The sequence below is a fragment of the Haliaeetus leucocephalus genome, unplaced genomic scaffold (assembly GCF_000737465.1).
Source record: "Haliaeetus leucocephalus isolate CR32 unplaced genomic scaffold, Haliaeetus_leucocephalus-4.0 Scaffold656, whole genome shotgun sequence".
NCBI lineage: Eukaryota > Metazoa > Chordata > Aves > Accipitriformes > Accipitridae > Haliaeetus > Haliaeetus leucocephalus.
Window position 1 is genome coordinate 2,113,387 of NW_010973092.1, and position 20,206 is coordinate 2,133,592.

A 20,206-nucleotide genomic window follows, 5' to 3' on the forward strand; every position below is an offset into this window, starting at 1 on the left:
CCAAATTATAATTTAAAGACCAGACTTTCACCGGTGCCAGCTTCCCCAGGAGCTCCTAGCAGCGCCAAAACCAGGCCCTTGGGGTACAGGGAGCCTGCGGGACCCCCGGACCAGCCAGCGGGGAGGGGGGGACGGGGGAGACTCCATCACCGTCTTGTCGGCCAAACGGGCGCTTATTTCACCCAAAACTCGCACCCGCCCGTGGCAGAGGAGAGCACTGAGGACCCAAGCTCCCCTCCACCCCTCCCCGGAGGGACCCCCCCCCGCCCCCGCCCCCTCCCGCGGCGGGCAGGTACGTGGGGCTCCAGCTGCGCTGCCCCCGCGGGCTCGGCCCCGCTCCCCACGCACACGCAGCCCCTTCCCGCAGCATCCTCATCCCCCTCTTCCCCACCCCCTTTCCCTAAACCCACGGGGGGATGCTCGGGGACCGGCGAAAGGCACCGCTTACCTCCCGCGGGGCAGGCGGGGGATGCTCCGGGGGGGATGCTCCGGGATGCGGGGGGGATGCTGCCCGGTGCCGGCCGAGCTCCCACCGCCCCCAGCCCCGCTCCGCAGTGACACCGCGCTGCGCTTTCGCTTTCCCTTTCCCTGCGGAGAAGGGGGCGGCCCCGGCTGCCGGCCGCCCTCCGGGGAAGGGGCTGGAGGGAAGGGGGGGGGGAACGGGGACGGTTCGGTCAAACCCCCCTTCTTCCCCCGCAGCCCAACCGGCTCTGAGCGGCAGGGCTGGGCTGGGGGAGCCCGGGGGGACGCACGGACAGAGCCCCCGGGGGGGGACGGGACTGAGCTGGAGGCAGGGGTACCTGAGGTGGGTGGTCAAAGCTACTCCTCCCTCCCACGCTATAAAGTGAGATTATTTCTTCCCCAGCCGCCTAAACGCGACGTTTCCCACGAGTGAAGAGGTACCCTCGCTCGTCACCAAAGAGACCAGAATCCCTGTGGATGGGACAGAGCTGGTCCCTACCGGGGGATTTAGGATGCGGGACTGGAAGTAGAGGTGCTTGGGATGGAGGGAGCAGGTGCCTTCAAGGGAAAGCGGCAGTCTTGGAACAGAGGAGGGTTCCTTCTGCCCAGCCCCTCTCTGCGATTGTAAGCAGGAGCTACGTGAACTCTGGGAGCTTGGCAAAAGCCATCAAGCCATAAGATTTCAGATGGCTGAGGACAATTAATGAATAAATCAAAAGGAAATTAACTTGGTTCACCCCAGGGTCAAAGAACCCTCCAGATGGTCACAATTAAGATGCCTGGAGAAGCCTCGCTTCCAGCAGGGAGCCAACAGAGAAAGAGCTTCCCCACACCGACACAGCCACGGCCGAGGGCACAAAGCTGGGGCTTTCACGAGCAATTAGCAGGAACCACACACCTCCTCGTCAGCTGTTCCGCTTCAGTCCTCCTGCACAGCTGCATGCTCCAGGAGGCAAGCTGCTGCAATGGGGAGTGCTCACCTAACAACTGCACGCTTTAAAGCTATTTTCTTCAGGGATTTAATCGGTTACCTGGTGTTCTTGGTTATATCCTGCTTATTGCTCTTACTATTTACCTTGCCTCAAGGTAAAGCTAACATAGGAGCTAGCAGCAGGTATACCTGCAGTTTTTCAGGAGGTGGGCAAAGAGGCAACCGATGGAGGTAAGGGCTGCTAGCATTAGGGGTGAAAGACGTATGGTGCGAGGCAGACAAACTGTCTCCCTACAGCTATGGACATCCATCCCCAGAAACCGCACTGGCTCCAAGTGCAGTCTCTGGTTTTGTTTTTTTCTCAGAAGCGCTTGTTTCTGCACAGGGATTTGCAGAATGCTGCTCAGGCCCCACACGTAGGAATGACTCCCAACGCTCCAGTGCACAGGCTGCTAGAGGCACCAAGGATTTTATATTCTTAAAAGAGTTTGTTTTGTTTTGTTGGTTTGTTTTTGTTTTTTTTTTTTTGCAAGGGAGGGGAATACTAAGGGGAAGGCTCAGCCTTGGATCCCGGGCAGCAAGTCCTGATTGCACAAGCGCTGCTGGCAGCTCTCCAGCTGGGCTGTCTCGGCTGATGCTCACCCCAAGGCCTGCAGGACCGTTGCTATTTGGATGTACACAGTAACCCCTTATACAAAAGGATCCAGTATACAAACAGTCCAAGAGATACCAGACTGTCTGTTAAATAACTGTCGTGGTTTAACCCCAGCCAGCAACTAAGGACCACGCAGCTGCTCACTCACTTCCCCACCACCCTGTGCGATGGGGCAGAGAATCAGGGAAAAAATGTAAAACTTGTGGGTTGAGAGAAGAACAGTTTAATAGAACAGAAAGGAAGAAACTAATGATAACAATAACAGTAATAAAATTACAATAATAATAATAAAAGGATTAGAATATACAAAACAAGTGATGCACAATGCAATTGCTCACCACTCGCCAACCGATGCCCAGTCAGCTCCTGAGCAGCTATCCATCCCTCTGGCCAACTCCCTCCAGTTCATATACTGGGCACGACGTCCCATGGTACAGAATACCCCTTTGGCCAGTGTGGGTCAGCTGCCCTGGCTGTGCCCCCTCCCAACTCCTTGTGCCCCTCCAGCCTTCTTGCTGGCTGGGTGGGAGAAGCTGAAAAATCCTTAACTTGGTATAAGCACTGCTTAGCAACAACAGAAAACATCAGCGTGTTATCAACATTCTTCTCATACTGAACCCAAAACATAACACTATACCAGCTACTGGAAAGAAAATTAACTCTATCCCAGCCAAAACCAGGACAACAACAAAACCTCACGTTAACAGTGTTTCAGATAGATTCTAGGATATATTTCTAAAATCTGTCACAACTGGGTTAAATAAAAGAAGAAGGTTAGTATTTGGTGAAGAAGCAATACCTTGCCCTCCTCAAATGTTTTATAAATTGGCAGAATCACGATCCTTGTATTTTGTAGATGGAAAAATTGAGCCTTGGGAAATGAGAGGAACTTCCCAATGAACCAGCCCCAGAGCCCCTACTCCCAGTACAGCGTCCCATGGACTACACAGGTTTCCAAGAAGTGCTTAAGTGATCTGGGAATCCGAGGCACTGATTCAAAGGTGACTTGTTACCCGACTTCTAGCTACTGGGGAGCCTTACTGCAAAACTTCAGTTACCTAAATCATATTTGAAATGTGGGTCATGGGAACCAGTCACCCAGTTACTTAGGCTGCTAATTGCCTCTGCAATACTGGGAGGTGGACGCCTGAGGGCTGGGTTTAGTCCTGGCACTCACCCTCTGTAAAATTTCGGACCCTGACTTGAGATCTGTTCCTGGCTGCCGAGAGATCCCCTGGGTGACACCTTGTGCACAGCTCAGATCTCTGCACCTCTACAAGACTGCTGTAACTTTTATCCTTGACAGAACTGAAGGGGAAAATAGGGAACTTGGGAAGACTCATTTAGATTGATGGATGCAGAGAGAGCAAAGTGTATTTCATGATGTATTCAATCCTCAAAAATCCTGGAGTCCTGCTTTACCCAAGTCACAGTCCTGGACTTCTCCAAATGTATGAGAGCAAAACATACTATTCCCTCTGCTATCACAGCTGCTCAGGACAGCGCTTTTTCCCTACAGGACAGGCAGGCAGCCCTGAACACAAATCTCATCACACAAAGATGCTTGTGACCCCTCTGAAATAAAAGTCACATCTCTTCTACAGCATAGGAGCTTTGTCTTAAAGGTATCCATTTCTCTTCACATCTCAAGGCTTCTGCACCGCTTCATTGATTTTAAAGAAAAAAAGAACAAAACCAAAAAATAACCCACAACCAAGCTTTCACACATTGCCTGTCACAGCCGGAATCAAATCCCCTGTGCTGCCCAGGGCAAACCCTGCTGCACCGTGTGCCCGTCCAAGAGAGGAATGCCTGCCTGGTGGTCCTTTCAGACAAGGGTGGGTTTCTTGAAAGCAAACTGGGAAGCGGCTCTCCAACCGACCTTCTGCTGGGGAAGGGGTTCTTCTCCCTTTCTGCTGGTCTTGTCTCCACCCTCCCCTGAAGGATTAAATTTAGCAATTCAGGCTAGGGACAGCAGGGGTTTATTTGTAGACAGTCAGCCAAGTATTTAGTTCTGTAAACATCTTAAGTAAATTCCTGCTGCCCCATTACCTCATCTTCATACTTCCTTACTGTTTCACTGCATTTATTTAAAAGGAAGTAAGAAAATGTACTAGAAGAATAGAAGCGATCCAGGTTTTAAAGATAGTTTGTGGAGGTTGGTCCCAACCCAGAGGAGCTATTTCTTCACAAGATGGGTAAAGATTTTTACAGATAAACCAGACCTGCATGTACCATGTATAAGATGGGCTAAATGCTAATTACTGAGTAAGAAAAACCAAGCAGTGATAGGCAGAGTCCCTAAATTGTTTCTTAAACCTCTTAGCATATCACACTCAGCTTGCCCGTGGTACTTCTGCTTATCTACAAGCATACAGCTTAATGTAGCACATCTGGGGGAATCCCACAAAACCCCGGAGACTGAAGCTAGCAATGATGTTTGCACTGCTTGTTGTCTCAGGCCACGTGAAGATTCCCATACGGTTTTGCCAGAAACATTTAAGTAGCACCTTAGAGAAACTCCTTGCAATTTTTCAATGACGAGCCATTTCTAAATAAATGTTGAATTACTGGTTCTCTTGCTGCTGACATTTGGAAAATGCTCCATGAGAACAGGACCCACAAGACGACCTTTCAACAGATTGTTCTCTGCAGCCTCTCTACAGGGAGGAGAGGAACCAAGTGCCCACGCTGCTGCTCCAGCACCCACCTCCCATTCATCTCTCCCATGGACAGCAGCCACAGACAGCAGTCAAGTTATGAAGACCACCTCTTTGCTTAGAAAAAATATTTAAAAAAAAATTACGGGAAAAAAGTCATTATATATAATACAAGATTAATCAAGGTAAAGCCTACAAGATCACACACAAAAAAAGTAGCTCTGTTATACAAAACACCTTAAAACATAAAGATGTAAAAAAATTATGAGAATACTTCATTTTAAAGATAATTCCAGATACGATTTTATTCTGAATTTTACAAAGAACAGCATTTTTCTATAAAAAACTAGGATAAGAATCAATTTAGTTACAGGTAGGAATATTTACATTCTTAGAAGACATTTCTGTATCTGTCTGTATACAAGGCTGTGGCCATTACTAGTTTAAAGTGCCCCCAAAGGCATTTGTAAGGCAGGCATTATGGTGCCTGAGCCAATTCTATGCTTTAAGAAAACTGTTTACAAACGCCAGGGTTAAGGTTCTATTCTACAAATACTGAAATAGGTATTTATTCGCAGAGACAGTCCCATCAGTTTCCTTGTGCGCTTGCTGTGCTCACGTGCGTAGGTCCTTGGAGAGTGTTAAAAAGAAAAGCCCTATAAAAAGAGACTATAAAACAGAACCGGCTGTAAAGCAGAGATGGGTATAACTCACATAAATCTTGAATTCCATGAGATCAGCAATACAGTATTAACATCATCATAGCTCAAAATGAAAGTCCTCTGAAAAGAACCGTATTTTTACAATGTAGTTAGGTGCATGGTGAAAATGTTCAATAATGCCCACCCTCACAGGTGGCATGCTGCAGGCAGTTTCTTGTAGAACTACGAAGGGGCTGTGCAATTAAAATAATATGATTAAGCATTCAAAACCCAGTCCTTGTCTTGACTTACTGCAGTGCAATTCCCCGGGCAATGCACCACCTCCCTGTGCTTTCTTCTGCCACACTGTAACTTGGAACAGGACAGGAGGTGTTCACACCTCCTAACAAAAATAGTGTCAGAAGTCATCTGAAGTTGCCTGCTTCTGAACAAGGAAATACTAGATGATGCTCATGCGAGCATTATATTAACCATCAGGAGAGTCAAACAGAGAATCTAACAAATACAGACTGTGGAGCATGAACATCCCAAGAAATTAGGGTACCTTTTGAGTTAATGGTATTTCCACTTGAAAGCAAAGAAACTGAAGTCACAGGATTATGCAACATGGCCAAGATGATGAAAAAAGTCACTCTAAGAGCTGGAAAGGAAGGGATCCTAGTTCCCAGCCCACGGCCATATGCTGTTTTCCGTGCTGAAGATACTGTAGTGTGCATTGTTCTCTAGCAACAGAGAATTTTGCCTGACCAGATAATTTTGTATAACCTGTATTGCTCCTGTAATACAGGTTATGGGCACCAAAACCATTCAGTATTTCCCAGGTTAAGGTTAGCCTGAATGTCAAAGTCTATATTATCTTCCTCTGCAGTACAAGGAGCTCACAGGTTTACTACAACTGCTCTTTCAAAGGCAAACTCTGTCCCTTCCCCCTTACAAAGTGTCACTCGCTACTACTTTGAGGATAACAGGAGCAAAAGCACTGGCTTTCCCAGAGAGCAGCAGAACAGGTCCTTCCCCATGAGCCAGCACACAAGGCAAGACCGGTGTTTAGGTGCATCCCAATACTGGTACTAAAAACCATCAACTCTCTCCAGAAGGGACAATCTGTGCATGACTTCACCTCTCCACCACGAGGCCGAGAGAAGCATCTCCGACGTGGACCTTGACTCATTTCATGACACTCACACAACAGCTCCGCAGAGGTGAGTGAGACATGTCTCAAAAATGCAAGTTATAAAGCGGTCTGTTCACAGCAGAGTCTCAGAAAGTCAGTCCCAATCCTGCTTTGCATCAGCATAACACAGAGTGATGTGCCAACACGTCTGTTAATGAAACCATACATTATCTAGGATCAGCCATGTCTGAAAACGTGGCACTTGGCAGACACCTTTCAAAGCCAAGGCACAGTGAGCAGCAGTGCTTTATTCTGCAGGTATATCCGTAGCCACACTTAGTGCTAAAAGTCTTACTGTTGCCAGCACTGATGCCACTCTTAAGATTTGCCAACGACTGGATCAGGTCCTTTCATCCTCATTTTATTTGCAGAGATCAGCTACCTGTATTAAAATATTCCCTCAATTTCTTTTGGAAATGCCTATTAGCTGGATTCTGCCTACCCACTAGAACAAGCTCCCTGTGTTAGAGACAAACTTGAAAAGAGTAGGATAAAAAAGTAAACACAAATTAACCCAGTATGCTATATTAAATATATTCTACATTTCTGACTCATCCTTTGTGTTTTTAAAAATATAAGCAAGGGGAAAAAAAAGTATTTTTCTGACACAAAGAGACTGCCATTGCATTTTGTAGTAGTAGTCATAACCAGGAAATTCCCCAATTTGTCTGGATTAAAAAAACCCCTAAAGAACAACAACAACAAAAAGCCCCACAAAAAACTTTAGTAAACATCAGAATATTTAAATATTCAAGAACAAAAGTCTCACTGTCAAGGCACATACCTGGATAAAACAATGGCTAAGAAATTACAGCTAAATCAGACATTAAATGAACTCTGCACTTCAGGGCAGGAATTTCCATACTAGTTCATGTATCAGGCAAGCACCTATCTTACATTTCAGGATATTTTCTGAAACATTTCACAGGAAGAGACTTATGGGACACAGTTGTTTACATTGGCAAATTCATTACAAGGAAGTTGCAGCCGAATGAGTTTTGCCTCAGATTCCTGCAGTTATCAGATAATTCTTCTACAACACACTGAAAAGAAGCTGCTTCTACATGTTCCAGTTCCTAGAAATAAGGTTGACAAAAATATCTATACCAAGTTTTAGAACATACTCTTATGTTTGCAGTGAATATTTAAAAAAAGGTGGTAAGCCTGACAAACTGTATCATGTCTTTTGGGCAAGGGAGACCGGCTGTTACATGCACTCTCCTGACATGTATTTGCTCACGTCAAGGCTATTACATGATGTGCAGCGAGGCTTGCAAAATCCAGATTCTCAATTTTCGCACTAGCTTCAAATCACACACTGCGTTTTAAACCCGCCTAGCGAGGGCCCGTCAACCTAACAGGAGTGACACGGAACCTGCCCAAATGTTCATATTTCTCCCCTCGGAAGAACTGATGGTACGACAAAACTATGTTTCTTGGTATCATTCTCTGACCCGGTAACGTTAGCTAACTTCCTGCTCCATGCAGAAATTAAAATACTAAACAAGTAGGTGAGAAAATGCAGGGAAAGCGGAGCAAACCCTAAAGCTCAAGACACTGGTAGGAAGAGTTTGAACAAACCAAACCACTAAAGTCTGTACAGTGTTTTCTACTTTCTTGTTTTCTAGGACAAGTAGTCTGGAGGGCACCCATCAGTTTGACTACTGGAGCCAGCTACCAAGGTCAGAATATGGGGTATTGGTTAACAAAAGCCTAGAATCAGCTGATGCCACCTATGTATTTAAATACAGTAGGAAAATGCAAAACTTCCACAACCAGCTGCCGCAGCAGAGAGTAAGGCCCCTGACAGCTTTGGCTACAAAGGTTTAGGTTCTGCTTATTAAGTCTCTACAAGACAGAACAAAACTCAAACAAGTGCCGCAAGAGAGAAATCTTTCACCACTCACATCTGTCAAGGTATAATCAGAATAGCACAAACGAGACTGGGTGTATGGATATACTGTATATATTTAAAGAAACACAGGTAATGCCAAGGGTGCTTCCATGTCCCAAGGAACAATTTCTTGGCAGACTGTCAACAAGATTTTTTTTGTGGGTTTTTTTTTTTCTTCAAACAATTTGAAAACAATTCACTGATTACATAAGTTAAGTGAAATAACAGACTTCACAGCAATCATACAGTTGGCACTTGAGAAATCGAGAACCAGTGGTCAGAAATACCTTCTGAATTTTGCTCTCAGTACATTCCACCATGAGGTCAATGCAGTGGCATAGATTAACAAAAAAATTTGTCTCTAAAATATATTAATTATGTGCATGTGCATGAAAAGCACAGAACAAAGACAGGAGAATTGTTTCTGTCCTCCAAATTGCACAAAAGACGTTAAAACAATTTAGACATAAAACTTGCACCACACATCAAAAGGGAAGAACCCCAAACTAATACTGCTCCCTCCACACACAGATGAAACCGTTTGCATCATTTAAAATAAATATGGCCTGGAAGCAGGCCACATCCAGGGTCAGATGTAAACAGTTTTACCATACAGGTACACGCAGCATTGGAATCAAGTGAATTTTGTGAGCAATATTTCAGTGCTACAAATACTTTGTGCAAGACAACCCTTTCAATCTACACTGAGTTTAAACGTATCAAGTTAGAATTAATTCTCAAAATCTTTCTTTGCATCTTTCTAAATTTGGTGTCAAATTCAGCATGTGCAAAGTCATTTGAGTAAGATCACAGAGAGGCATGTTCTTATAGCCTTCACTATAATAAATAAGTTTCCTGTCCAGAGACAGAAGTCAAGGAATCAAAACCAATTAGCAGCTTTTTCTGGCAATTTTTACTTCTTGATGTGCATTAGCTCTGGAGAAGGTTCACTGAGGAATCCAGGTACCCCTGCCAGCCCCTGAACCCATTTTCAAGTATCTTTCAGCTGAACCATACACTTAAAGTTACAAAGGATTGATCAGATACCATTCCATGGTAGTACTGCATTACAACAACTGTGGCTGAAAAATCTCATTGAAGGCTATACAGTATTTATGTTCATATAAAAAGAGAATGTATGGAACACAGTGTTTAAATTAATAAATAAGGTTAGAATTAGAGGAAACAAAGTGCTGCCACTAGCCCTTTCTAGAATGAATTTTAGAAGAAAAGTCCATTTAAGTTTCAGTCCACCAGGAAGTACAGAGGAGTTCCATCAAAAAGCTGTGCTTTTACAAATCTCTGGATTTTCTTCTTCCTCCTTGGAAGCCCTTGTGCTACTAGACGAAGGCCTGTATTCTAATCTGGGGGAAAAAAAAAAAAAATGAAAAGAAAAGAAAGAAAAAAGAAAGTAACTTAAAAAAAATAGATGAGAGAACAGAGAAAAAAAATCTTTGCTATCCTGAGCCCTACTTGACATTACAGCCTCCTAATTTTAATATCGTGTTGACTTCAGTTGGACAGGTCCCTTTCTTACACCAGGTGTACGCTTACATGCCAACTTCAGTCAGAGCTGTGGCAAAAGGCCTAACGCTCTCAATGCCTTTTTAGGTCAGCTGAACTAAATTGGAAGAGTTCAGCCCTTCACCAGTATTTATATGACCTTCAGAACCTAGAAAGATAGATTATAACACACAAAAGTGTCCCTATACCTTTATAAAGCAATACACTTTTACAAATGCATTCCTCATATGTATTTTTATTCAGTCCTCAGAGTAAAATGATAAATTTGGAGCAGAGAGATGTACATAAGAACATACACACTTGGGAAGAAGGACCAGGATTTGAGCCAAGCTCTTCTATCTTACACAGAGCACTAACTACACTATTGAAACCAGCCCCTCCCTCTGGCAATACCTAGGCAAGTCCACTCCTCTTCTCAGAATAGAGAACAGATGTGTTAAGACCAGAAGGTGACACTTACCCTTTCACCAACAGCATTTGCTCAATTGTGTCCGGAAGAGGCATACCATAGCTTTCTGGCAGAAATAAAGTCAGAATTCCTGATAGCACAGTCAGACTCCCCATCAGGATGTAAGGCAGGAATCGATCATAGGCACCTAGCAGAATTTAAAAAAAATAAAATAAAAAAGTTAGCATCAGCTCTAAGTCTCTGATAACGTTTGTACCTAGGTGCAGGGCTTTATCTGTGCAAGATTATGCTTGCAGTAAAAAACAAACCACTTACTGCCTGGCATTGAAAGCGTATGTTGTTATAAACATGGGTTTAGGAACTCAAGAGACTGCGAAACAATAGCTATAAGAGCTGTCCCTATTGAGTCTGCAAGATTGTGAGGCTTCAGAGCACCTCTTCAACTGGGCACAAAACACAATTTCTCTACGTTATGTCGAGACCCCATTTTTACCTGCAGTTTCACAGGACGCCTGGACGTGGAAACAGAGACCAGTAGAAAAGCCCAATGACACACAGAGGCAGGACACTGATCTGGGTAAAAAGCATTGCTGTCCAACCACCAGCATCTCCCCGCACACACACAGACTAGTTAACTTACCAAGGTAAACGAAGTAAGGAGAGAGGATACTGCCCAGTCTAGAGGCCATGGAACTTGCTCCAACGCCCATATTTCTCACTACTGTTGGGTAGAGCTCAGCCGTGTAAACATAAACCATTGAAAAGGCAGATGTGATCCCGAATTTCCCTAACATCACCAGTAGAATAGATAGTGCACGAATATCTGAAATTAAAACACAGTAAAGACTTCAATAAAGCTCTGACAATTCATGGTATCTCTTAATTCCATTGTGTTTGTGTAACTCCTGCCTAATTAATTCCAATATCTGGTGTCTTTTTGACCTGTGCATGTCTACAAGCATGGGTAACTTTTTTTTTTTTTAATTACTAGGACTCAACATTTTCATTTCCGCTTGAGCATGGGGCTTCCTGTCAAGCGAAAAACAAGGAGAACAGAACAAGAACTGAAGAGGTCCTCTCAGATTTCAGCAGTCAGGTCTCTGCTATTGCAAACAATGCCATATATCCCTTTTTAATAAAGCAAACAAAGTTAAACATTTGAAACAAGTTATTTTTGGTTTCCTGCTCTGGTTTCTCATTAACATTCCTAGCTAAAAGTCAATAATTTAATTGTAGGAACCTGGATTGACTTTAACTGGGACAGTTAGTTGTGAAAATCAGAACAGATTGTATCAGTGTCCAATTGACTCAAAGGACAGGAGGGAAAAAAATTTGCAACATTTATTATCTGTATAAAATATGCAAGGCAGTTCTTGCGCATTCTCTTTTGTTTATTCTTTGATTTGTAAACAAGTGCTAAGCAACACCACCATCCCCCCCATCATATTCAGTAACGAGTGCATAACCCTATAATCTAACTGGCCTAAAGATACATATGGTTTGATACCCAGTAAGTGTTATTTTGTCCTCTTTTCCAGTTGCCAAACATTATTTTAACTGTCAGCACTAACTCAGTACAAGCATCTTTGCTTATCAAAAATGCTTCTGCAATGACTCCGTTGAATATAACTGTTTAAACAAGCCATAAAGAGACAGTCATTGACAGCTGTTTGGGAAGTAAGTTCTGCAGCCTTTTAGTAAGCTCCACTTACCAAATTCTGGTTCGTCTAGTCCTCGTTTTTCACTTGGCCCTTACAAGGGCACCTTGTCAAGGATGTACATTAAAGGCAAAACTATACTACAGTGCTAATCCCAAAAGATCACAAAGCCAATGATCCACCTTTAAAAAATGCATCTGAATTGACATGCTGTGTGAGCTCCTTGTGCAGCAGCACTGAGAACCAAGGAAAAGGGGCAAAGATAGGAAATTAATAGCAAATAATAGACTAATATTTAGTCCCCTCACGACACTCTTCCTCCACATCTGCCCAGTGCATAGTACTGCACTTCACCTATCATACATATTTGAGATCAACTAACGATTCCATACGTGAAGGCACCAGCTGAATGAAGAGAAGAACACAGCCTCCCAAGAATAACGCAGCAGCCATTGAATACCGTCGAGGGAGATTTCGAAGCAGCAGCCAGGAAATAACGTAGGCTGGAACTTCAATCACTGCCGAGAGGAAGCAGTTCACATAGACGTCTCCATGCAAGTTAGGCGTGTCAAGAGAAAGTCCAAAATAACCAACAGAGATTATCATCCTGAAAGAAGCAGAATAACAGGATCAGACAAATTTCTCTTCTTCCTGAGGTTGCAACGAACCTCTTCTACATCTCTGTTAAGCACAGAAATCACTATGTAAGGTAAATTCAGCATCTGCCAGATTCGTTCACCTCTGAAGCGGCTAAAGTGCTGACTTCAGAAACAGCAAGATAACAATTAACAGTGCTGATGCTTTTTATCTTTCAAGTTGCTCTTGAATTTAAAAAAAAAAATATATATTTTAAAAAAAATTAATAATACCCTATTCAGCATTAACACAATTAGGTAAGACCAGAGCTGCTTCTAGCCTTGCTGAAGCACAGGCCTACGAGCCCACGGTCATAGGTGCTGGATGGTCCTGCAGCTATAGAGTTCATCCCACTTTTCTGATGCCATTGCATAACTTTGCAACTGTCCATCCCACTCTTGTTCAGACCTTGCAAGAAAGCTCCAAGTCTCTGTCACTTTTAGACAACTCATTTGTCTCTGCTAGTTGTGCTGATGGAGAGGGGCGGACTACTTCTCCTGTATGCCTCTGTATTTCAGGTCACCCCTAGGAGGTAAGTGATGATCATCCACAATGCAGTGATACAGCAGTTCCTACCACTAGCAGTTACAGCCTTAGCTTGAAAGTTTGGACTACTGAATTTTAGCACTGCTGAAGCCTACAGTAGCTTTTCATTATGTTTACCAGGGAGTTCTGGGTGGAGAACATTGTTTCTGAGTCATTACCCTCCATGCTTTGCGTATAAAGTCAGAGAGGAGGAGTATGGCATCCTGGCAGACCCGAACAATCCGGGATTTTCTCTGCCATGCCCCAAGCTGTCTGGGCAGCATCCAAGTCACATCTGCATGGCTTGGTGCCTGGGTTGGTCAGCGCAGCAGGACAGAGCTTGGTGGCTGGGAATGCTGCCATCTTAATTGTGTCGCTGCCAGACGAGAGCTGGCTTCCACACGATCAAGGGAAACACACAACTGGCCTCAGAGACAAATCCTGTCGTGTCTTGGGAGATGCTGGGAAGAGAAGGTTATGCTTCACCAACAAGTAACACATGGTAAACAAGGAAATAAGGGGCATTGGATCAGGATGTGTCCAGGTGCAACAGTGAGGCACTGAGCACTCAGCACTTCATCTCCTTCAGCATCTATGTTATAACAGAACCTGGAGCAAAATCACTGCACAGGACAAAGTGGATCACTGACAAAAGACTAGCTCTTCCTCCTCCTCACTTCACATGGGAAGAGCCTTCACCGTCCAATTGCTTAAAATAAGTTACCTAGTGTACCCGAGGAAGTATGAAGTCACACAGCTGAGGGTAACCCCCCGCCGCTGTGTGTGCGCTGCCAGCTAAAGCTGTTCTTCTCAAAAGTAGTAATGCAGTGTCTTCCATGATACCGTGCAATACGCCCAGCCCTGTGCTCCTAGGAGTTATTTTTATATACAATAAACTGTGCTTGCTGGAACTCACTTTCAGTAGCAGTTTGCCTTAGCTTATCTCATTGGTAAACACCGATACAGTTATACATTTTCTAGGAAAACTTTAGGGGTATTTACACATCCCAGGGTGACGAGAAGCCCAACTTCCTCCTCCCTGATGCAAAACCAGCAAAGGGATTAGTTTAAAGCCCTGCTACTTACTCAAAATTAACAAAACACTCAGCAATATGTAAAAGTGATATATTGCTATCTGCAACCATCCTCTTTTACAGAGCTTCTTTTAGGAGATCTTTCAATTCATAACGCAGAATATGCCATCAGTATACTACGGGTTGGAAAACATTGCTGTGAGTCAGCACAAAATGCTTTATATTTTGGGAAATTAATTAAAAGGATGTTAGGCAACTGACATGCAAGGCAAAAATAGTGGAAAAATTGCCCAAATCAGCTGAATACTTTTCTTCAAGAGGAGGTAAGATTGTATAAGTCAGTTGCACATGTTTGACTCTTCCTGCCTGTTGTAAAACTTCATTTACCATGTGGTAAAAAGCCCTTCAGCAGCCCTTCAGCATATGGAATGGATTGCGTACTGCCACATCACACTGTTTCTCTCAGATGCTTTGTCGTACCAGAAATTCTGTTCAAACAGGTTTTGCATTTGATTTCTACAACCACATGCAAAATTGGCTGTGCCTAGGAATTCGCTACTGATCTACTCCATGCAGATTAGAGGTAGGGCAGTCTCAATTCTCTAGCTCGCTTCCATTTAAAGGTGAGAGTCAGGAATTGGACTTGGAGGCAAGACAACAGTATATGGAAACTGTATTGAAATTTTGCAAAGAACCAACATTACTTTTCTTTTTTGAGCTGTTTTCTGCTCAAGTTCCTTTCTCAGTGTATTTGTAGCGCTGTGCTTGGTGACGGGCAAGGGAATCTGGCTCAAATATTAGCCAAGTCATCCCTTGACCCACAAAGCCACACCAGCTTGTATGCACTGGCAGCTCAGTGGACTCAACTCCAAGGCTTTGCCTCACTAAAGCACAGGAATATTGTTCAAAAAGCAGCAAACAGATTTAGTTAGCTTCAAAACACCTGAAGGACCTTCTTGGTTAGGACACTGTAGCTACATGCATTAACTAAACCTCACTTCTGCAGCCTGTGGCAGGCTATAAGTTACTCTCTCCATTTTCTCTCTTCTGAGCCATTACAGCCTCACTGAGATTTCCAGTAAAGGAAAATGACAACCATTTAATCAAATTGAGCATAAAGTACGGCTGGCTTCAGCTATTGCAAAACCAAGCTGAAGATGGCAGGTAGACAGTAGCTAGCAGGAAAGTCTAGGGAAATCTCAGATTACAACTTCAAAGGCAGCTTTATCCCTTTCAGAGACAATACAAAAGAGATGAGAAGAGTCACCCCATAAGTCAAGCACACTGTGTTCAGACTCCTGGGCAGTACTCCTCCGACTAGGAGACAGGGCATGACTCATCCCTCTTAAAAGACTTTGTTACAGTCAGATGAGGATTCCCCAAGGCCCAGTATCAGGCAGGATTCCCATGCATCATTGCTAGCTGATCTGATTCTTGCTCACTTCAGGGTATGCCTGACTGTTTCAGAAAGAAATAACAATCCAGATGTGTTTCTAGACCATTACTGAAATTAAGAACCCCCATAACCAGAATTTTGTTGCTTCAGCTGGCAGGTCATGGGTTTTGAGCTGGTTTTGTCTGTATCTCTTCAGAATACCTTGGTGTTCAAAGAACAGTTTTTAATTGCTTTGCTGCTTTTGTGCTTACATACTCTTGAACCACACTTGCTTACCAAAGAATCACTGACATAATTGTGATCGTTAGGATATTTCGGGTTTTCATTAGATCCAAAATGGTGTACGTCTGTTGCTTCTGGGAATTCAAATCTTGCAGCTGGAAACAAACAAACAAACCAACCAATCATGTGAACATTAACTTCCTGCAAGCAGAATTATTGTGAAAATAAGTCCCCCCCAACTTATACATCAGTATTTTGATATGCTGCAGAGCTGAAACAGGTGCCTTGCTTTTAACCAAACATGTATAAGCCAGAAGAGCCAACTACCTGTGAAAGTAGTTGCTTCTCCCTAATTTAAAGTCACTTAAAATTTAGGCTGAAATTAGTAATCATTTTCTTTGCCTGAAGCTTCAAAAAGCAACTGCTTATTGTTACTTTTATACTTGAATTATAAAGTGACAGCATTAATTCACGATTTGTATGTCACTACTGGCAGAGTTCTTATGTCCAGTTTTGAGCAGTACACCTTGAGGATCACGCAAGTCGACTGCACCCAGGCAAGAAGAGAGCAACAAGGATGATGAGACATTTGAAAAACACAATCTGTAAAAGTAGAGGGTTTATTTAGCCTAAGGGACAGAAGACCAAGAGCATCTTAAAAGACCAAAAACGGTCTTCAAAGACCAGCACAAAAAGTGATAAACTGTCCTCTATGTCCACTGCAGACAAGGCAAGAAGTAACAAGGTTAAACTGCAGCAGGGCAGATTTAGTAAATGACTCCTCATGCTGGACCTAGCAGTAATGAATTTAAATTGAGAAACCGGCTAATGAGCTGAAGAGTCCCCATCATTATGTTTTTGAGATCTGCTAATAATATAAGCAAAAAGACAACAAGCTTCTTTCCCCATGAAACTTTGCAGCTCCTCAAAATAAAACTGGTTCCATGTAAACAATGCAAAGATACTCATCCTTGAAGCATGCAAACAAATTTTGTCCTTGGTAAAATCATAAAAAAGGAAAGAATTTAAGTTGTTTTTTTATTATTTTAGGACTTTAAATTAAAGCCCTAGCAAGGAGTAACAAGGGAGAGACTTTTTGAAATATGTAAAAGGTGATTTAAGAGGACAAGTTCCACTGATTAAAACTATCAATTCTGATAAAGCAACACTATATGGCTGAAGAACCACAGTTTTCTAGACATGTCTTAAATTTGTTATTGCAAAAGATGGTATGTTTTCAAGATTTATCACAGGTTACTTATTCATCAATTTACTGGTATTTTAGCAGTCTTGCAGTAAGAACATTAACAAGACTTTGATCTTACAATCTTCCACAGAGAGTCTTTTTTTCTGTTAGGACATTTTATATCTATCTGAATTTGCGAATCTGTGAACAAGTTAGAAATCTAACCAAGAAACAAACAGGCATCCACCTTAGCAGCTCAAAATTATCAAATGAAAAAAAGGTAATACTGAAATATTTTTTATTTTGACACTTTTTGAATTGTAAGCTGCCAAGACACCTCACAATATTTAAGTGAAGGCTACTCTTTCCACAAGTAGAAGAATCACTCTTGCCTGACAGACCTAAATTATGTGCAAGCAAAATAAGCTGTATACAAAGATTACTTCTTCCCTTGATTTTTTTAAGTCGGTGTGACCTGAGAACATCAAATTAAATTTTAGTATGCTTAAAGACTGAATGCCTTTTGTTGGCACTGCGTACTCCTTCATGGTACGTGCAAATGGTTATCAATAAAAGTAAACTATGACTGTAGCTTCAAAATAGTGCAATTACTCAGTACTATAAACTTTTCTGACCCCTTTCCACCTGGTCTAATATACCATCCTCTACTCTACAGTAGTTCAACTTACAATACGTTTTTCCCCTAAAACATCAGGCTGGTCCAGCAGAAGTAGTTGGATGTTTTCCAGGACACAATACATCAATAAAGAGACAAAAGCAACCACTAGTTTAGCTTAATTCCTCATCAACCTCTCTTCCTATTCAGTTCGTGATGTTTCTTTTGGTGAGCTAGTTGCTGGACACTGATTTGGGGCCCTTAACTGTTGTTCAACTCAAATTACACATTATCTCCTCAATGTCTTGTAAACTGCATGAGAGCTAATGACAACATGGAGTTTATGTAACCCCTGCAGTCAGGTGAAAATTCTTTGAGTGATATTTCGTTCTGAAGACCTGGAGGATAAAATAGTGGTCTGATGCTTGTGCAAACTTCAGTGTATTTGCTTTCATAAATCTTTATTTTCTACAAAAGGCAAACAGTTCTTTACATTTGATAGCTTTCACTCCGCCTGAAGCCAAACCTCCCACCACACAAACTGCAGTCTGCTTTACAGCTCACAGCCCTTTCTCATAAATCACATGATCTTTCCTAAGTACTCTCCAGTTTTGCCACTATTTGTTGCCAAGAAACCAGCAAACAGGAAACAAAAAAAGGAGAAAAATCAAACAAACCACAAAACAAAACCAGGAACAGTAAAATTCAGAGTCACAGCTGATTAGAAAAAAGGACCCTGCCTTTTAGGAGTTGGATAAGCAGACAACATAATCCTTAACAGGACAGGCTAGAACAAGAAGCTATGAGAAGGGCAGGGAGGGTAAAATGATGATTTGAAATTAAACCTGTCATCCAAACATTTCTATCCCCCCCATATGGGATAATTCAGCCAACCAGGCCCTATGTGTGCTCTGCAGCTTTGTTTGCAACTAGTCACCTGTTGGATCCTAACTGTTTTTGAAATCTCTGAAGCCTAAATATTGCAGGTGCTGCTCTCCACCTGCACAGGTTTGAGGAATACTCCAAACATGAGCTCAGGTTGCTCGCCCATCCAGAACTCACGTTCCAAATGCACGATGGCTAAGGGCCAGCCGGATTTCTGAGAACCTCTCTGCAGTGTAAACATGCTTCCTAAAAACTCAAAAGTGGCTGTGAGCCTTTGCTTTATAGCTCTTCAGAAAGCAGACAGAAGAACAGCATAAACAGACCACTGACGAAGAAAAGTTTTGCACAGGTTTTCTGGTCACAGCATTACTTTTACTTTAAACAGTAAAAAGATGGACAGGAGTTCTGCATTTAAAGAGTGCCTGTTCATCGAGCTCATTTTCCTTTGAGTGTCAGAATGTTAATCTGTGTTTCTGAAAGTTGATGTGCAATGATTTATCTGTAAATAAGCACTGCATACTCCAGCCCACCCTGCTGCAGAAGTCAGCATTTCCCCTTGTCCAGCGTTCCCTGGGCCAACATCCCTACTCCTGCCCCTGCCTTCCATTGCTTCGTAATCCAGCGCCATTCAGAGATGGCAAACATCAATATTTCTTTCTAAGAATGGGACATAGAGGATTCCAGAGACAGTGACCTTAAGCAGATGTTGGAGCCAGAGCCTATTTTCTGCTCTCCTGCTGCAGTGCTGGCAATGGGTGAGTTTTCATGCCTACAGCATGAGAAGGAAGGAGAAAAAAAAAAAAGAAAAAAAGCACGTTCTAATGAAAATCCAGGGAAAAAGCTATCATAAGCAGGCCTGGGTTTTCCTGGCATTCTCACTCAGTTCCAGCAAGACCAGGATGTTGCACTATCTACAAATAAGTCTGGGCAAACAGGTCCGTTTGCACCTCAACTAACTCCAACCCAAGTGAAGCTGTTTCAACCCCAATAGCAAACACACTACAGTTTAATGGCTAACCATTTTCCTTAACCTCCTACAGAGGCCTTGTAAAGCAAGCGAGTACTCCAGGGATTTTCGTATAAATGACAAGACAATGTCAACTGTCAAGCAGAACACAACTGGGCAACCACCCAGACAGATTCTACAGATCTGCCTAAAGAGGTGCCCATTCTCCTGGATTATGCAAACAGTTTGCCTGTCTGACTTTTGGAGGTCATGTCTGAATGAGTGTGGAACTGCTTCTCCACCTTAAGGTCACCAAACAGCTCAGACAAAGGCAAGATACCTAGAGGCAACAAGAATGCGTTGGAAGAAATAGATGGGGAAGAAAAGATACTGCTAGGTACTCCACCCTAAAGGGACTCAAGTTTTATTTTCCTTAACATGGAGTAGAAATTGGAGTTGAATGTGGAGGTGAACTAGAATAACATTATTTCCAGTACCACTGGCCAGGATTAGTCCTATGTTAGGCTTTTATAGAACTATATTAGACTGTGCAAGCATTTAGATCACAAAGCAATAGTTACCTCAAATTCGTTATCTTCCCCCAAAAACTAGAGTATATGAGGAAGAAGGTGGCTGCAAACTGGATCAAAAAAACGTTTGCATTAGAATGCATGTTGGCATTCCCACGGGAATGGGACAGCAAGGGCTTTGCAAATCTAATGAAGCGGGGA

The 20,206-nt window shown here is 43.0% G+C and overlaps 1 protein-coding gene across 1 annotated transcript in view; it reads right to left on the reverse strand.

The window, feature by feature from the left end:
• Positions 1 to 7,248: 7,248 nt before the first annotated feature.
• SLC22A5 (solute carrier family 22 (organic cation/carnitine transporter), member 5) overlaps positions 7,249 to 20,206 on the reverse strand; it is a 28,315-nt gene continuing 15,357 nt past the window's right edge. Inside the window, exons 6-10 of the mRNA XM_010578822.1 lie at positions 15,897 to 15,997; positions 12,422 to 12,636; positions 11,012 to 11,194; positions 10,423 to 10,558; positions 7,249 to 9,802 (exon numbers count right to left, since the gene is read on the reverse strand). Of these exons, the coding sequence (XP_010577124.1) occupies positions 9,715 to 9,802; positions 10,423 to 10,558; positions 11,012 to 11,194; positions 12,422 to 12,636; positions 15,897 to 15,997 (723 nt within the window). The 3' untranslated portion in view covers positions 7,249 to 9,714. The remainder of the gene's footprint in view (positions 9,803 to 10,422; positions 10,559 to 11,011; positions 11,195 to 12,421; positions 12,637 to 15,896; positions 15,998 to 20,206) is intronic.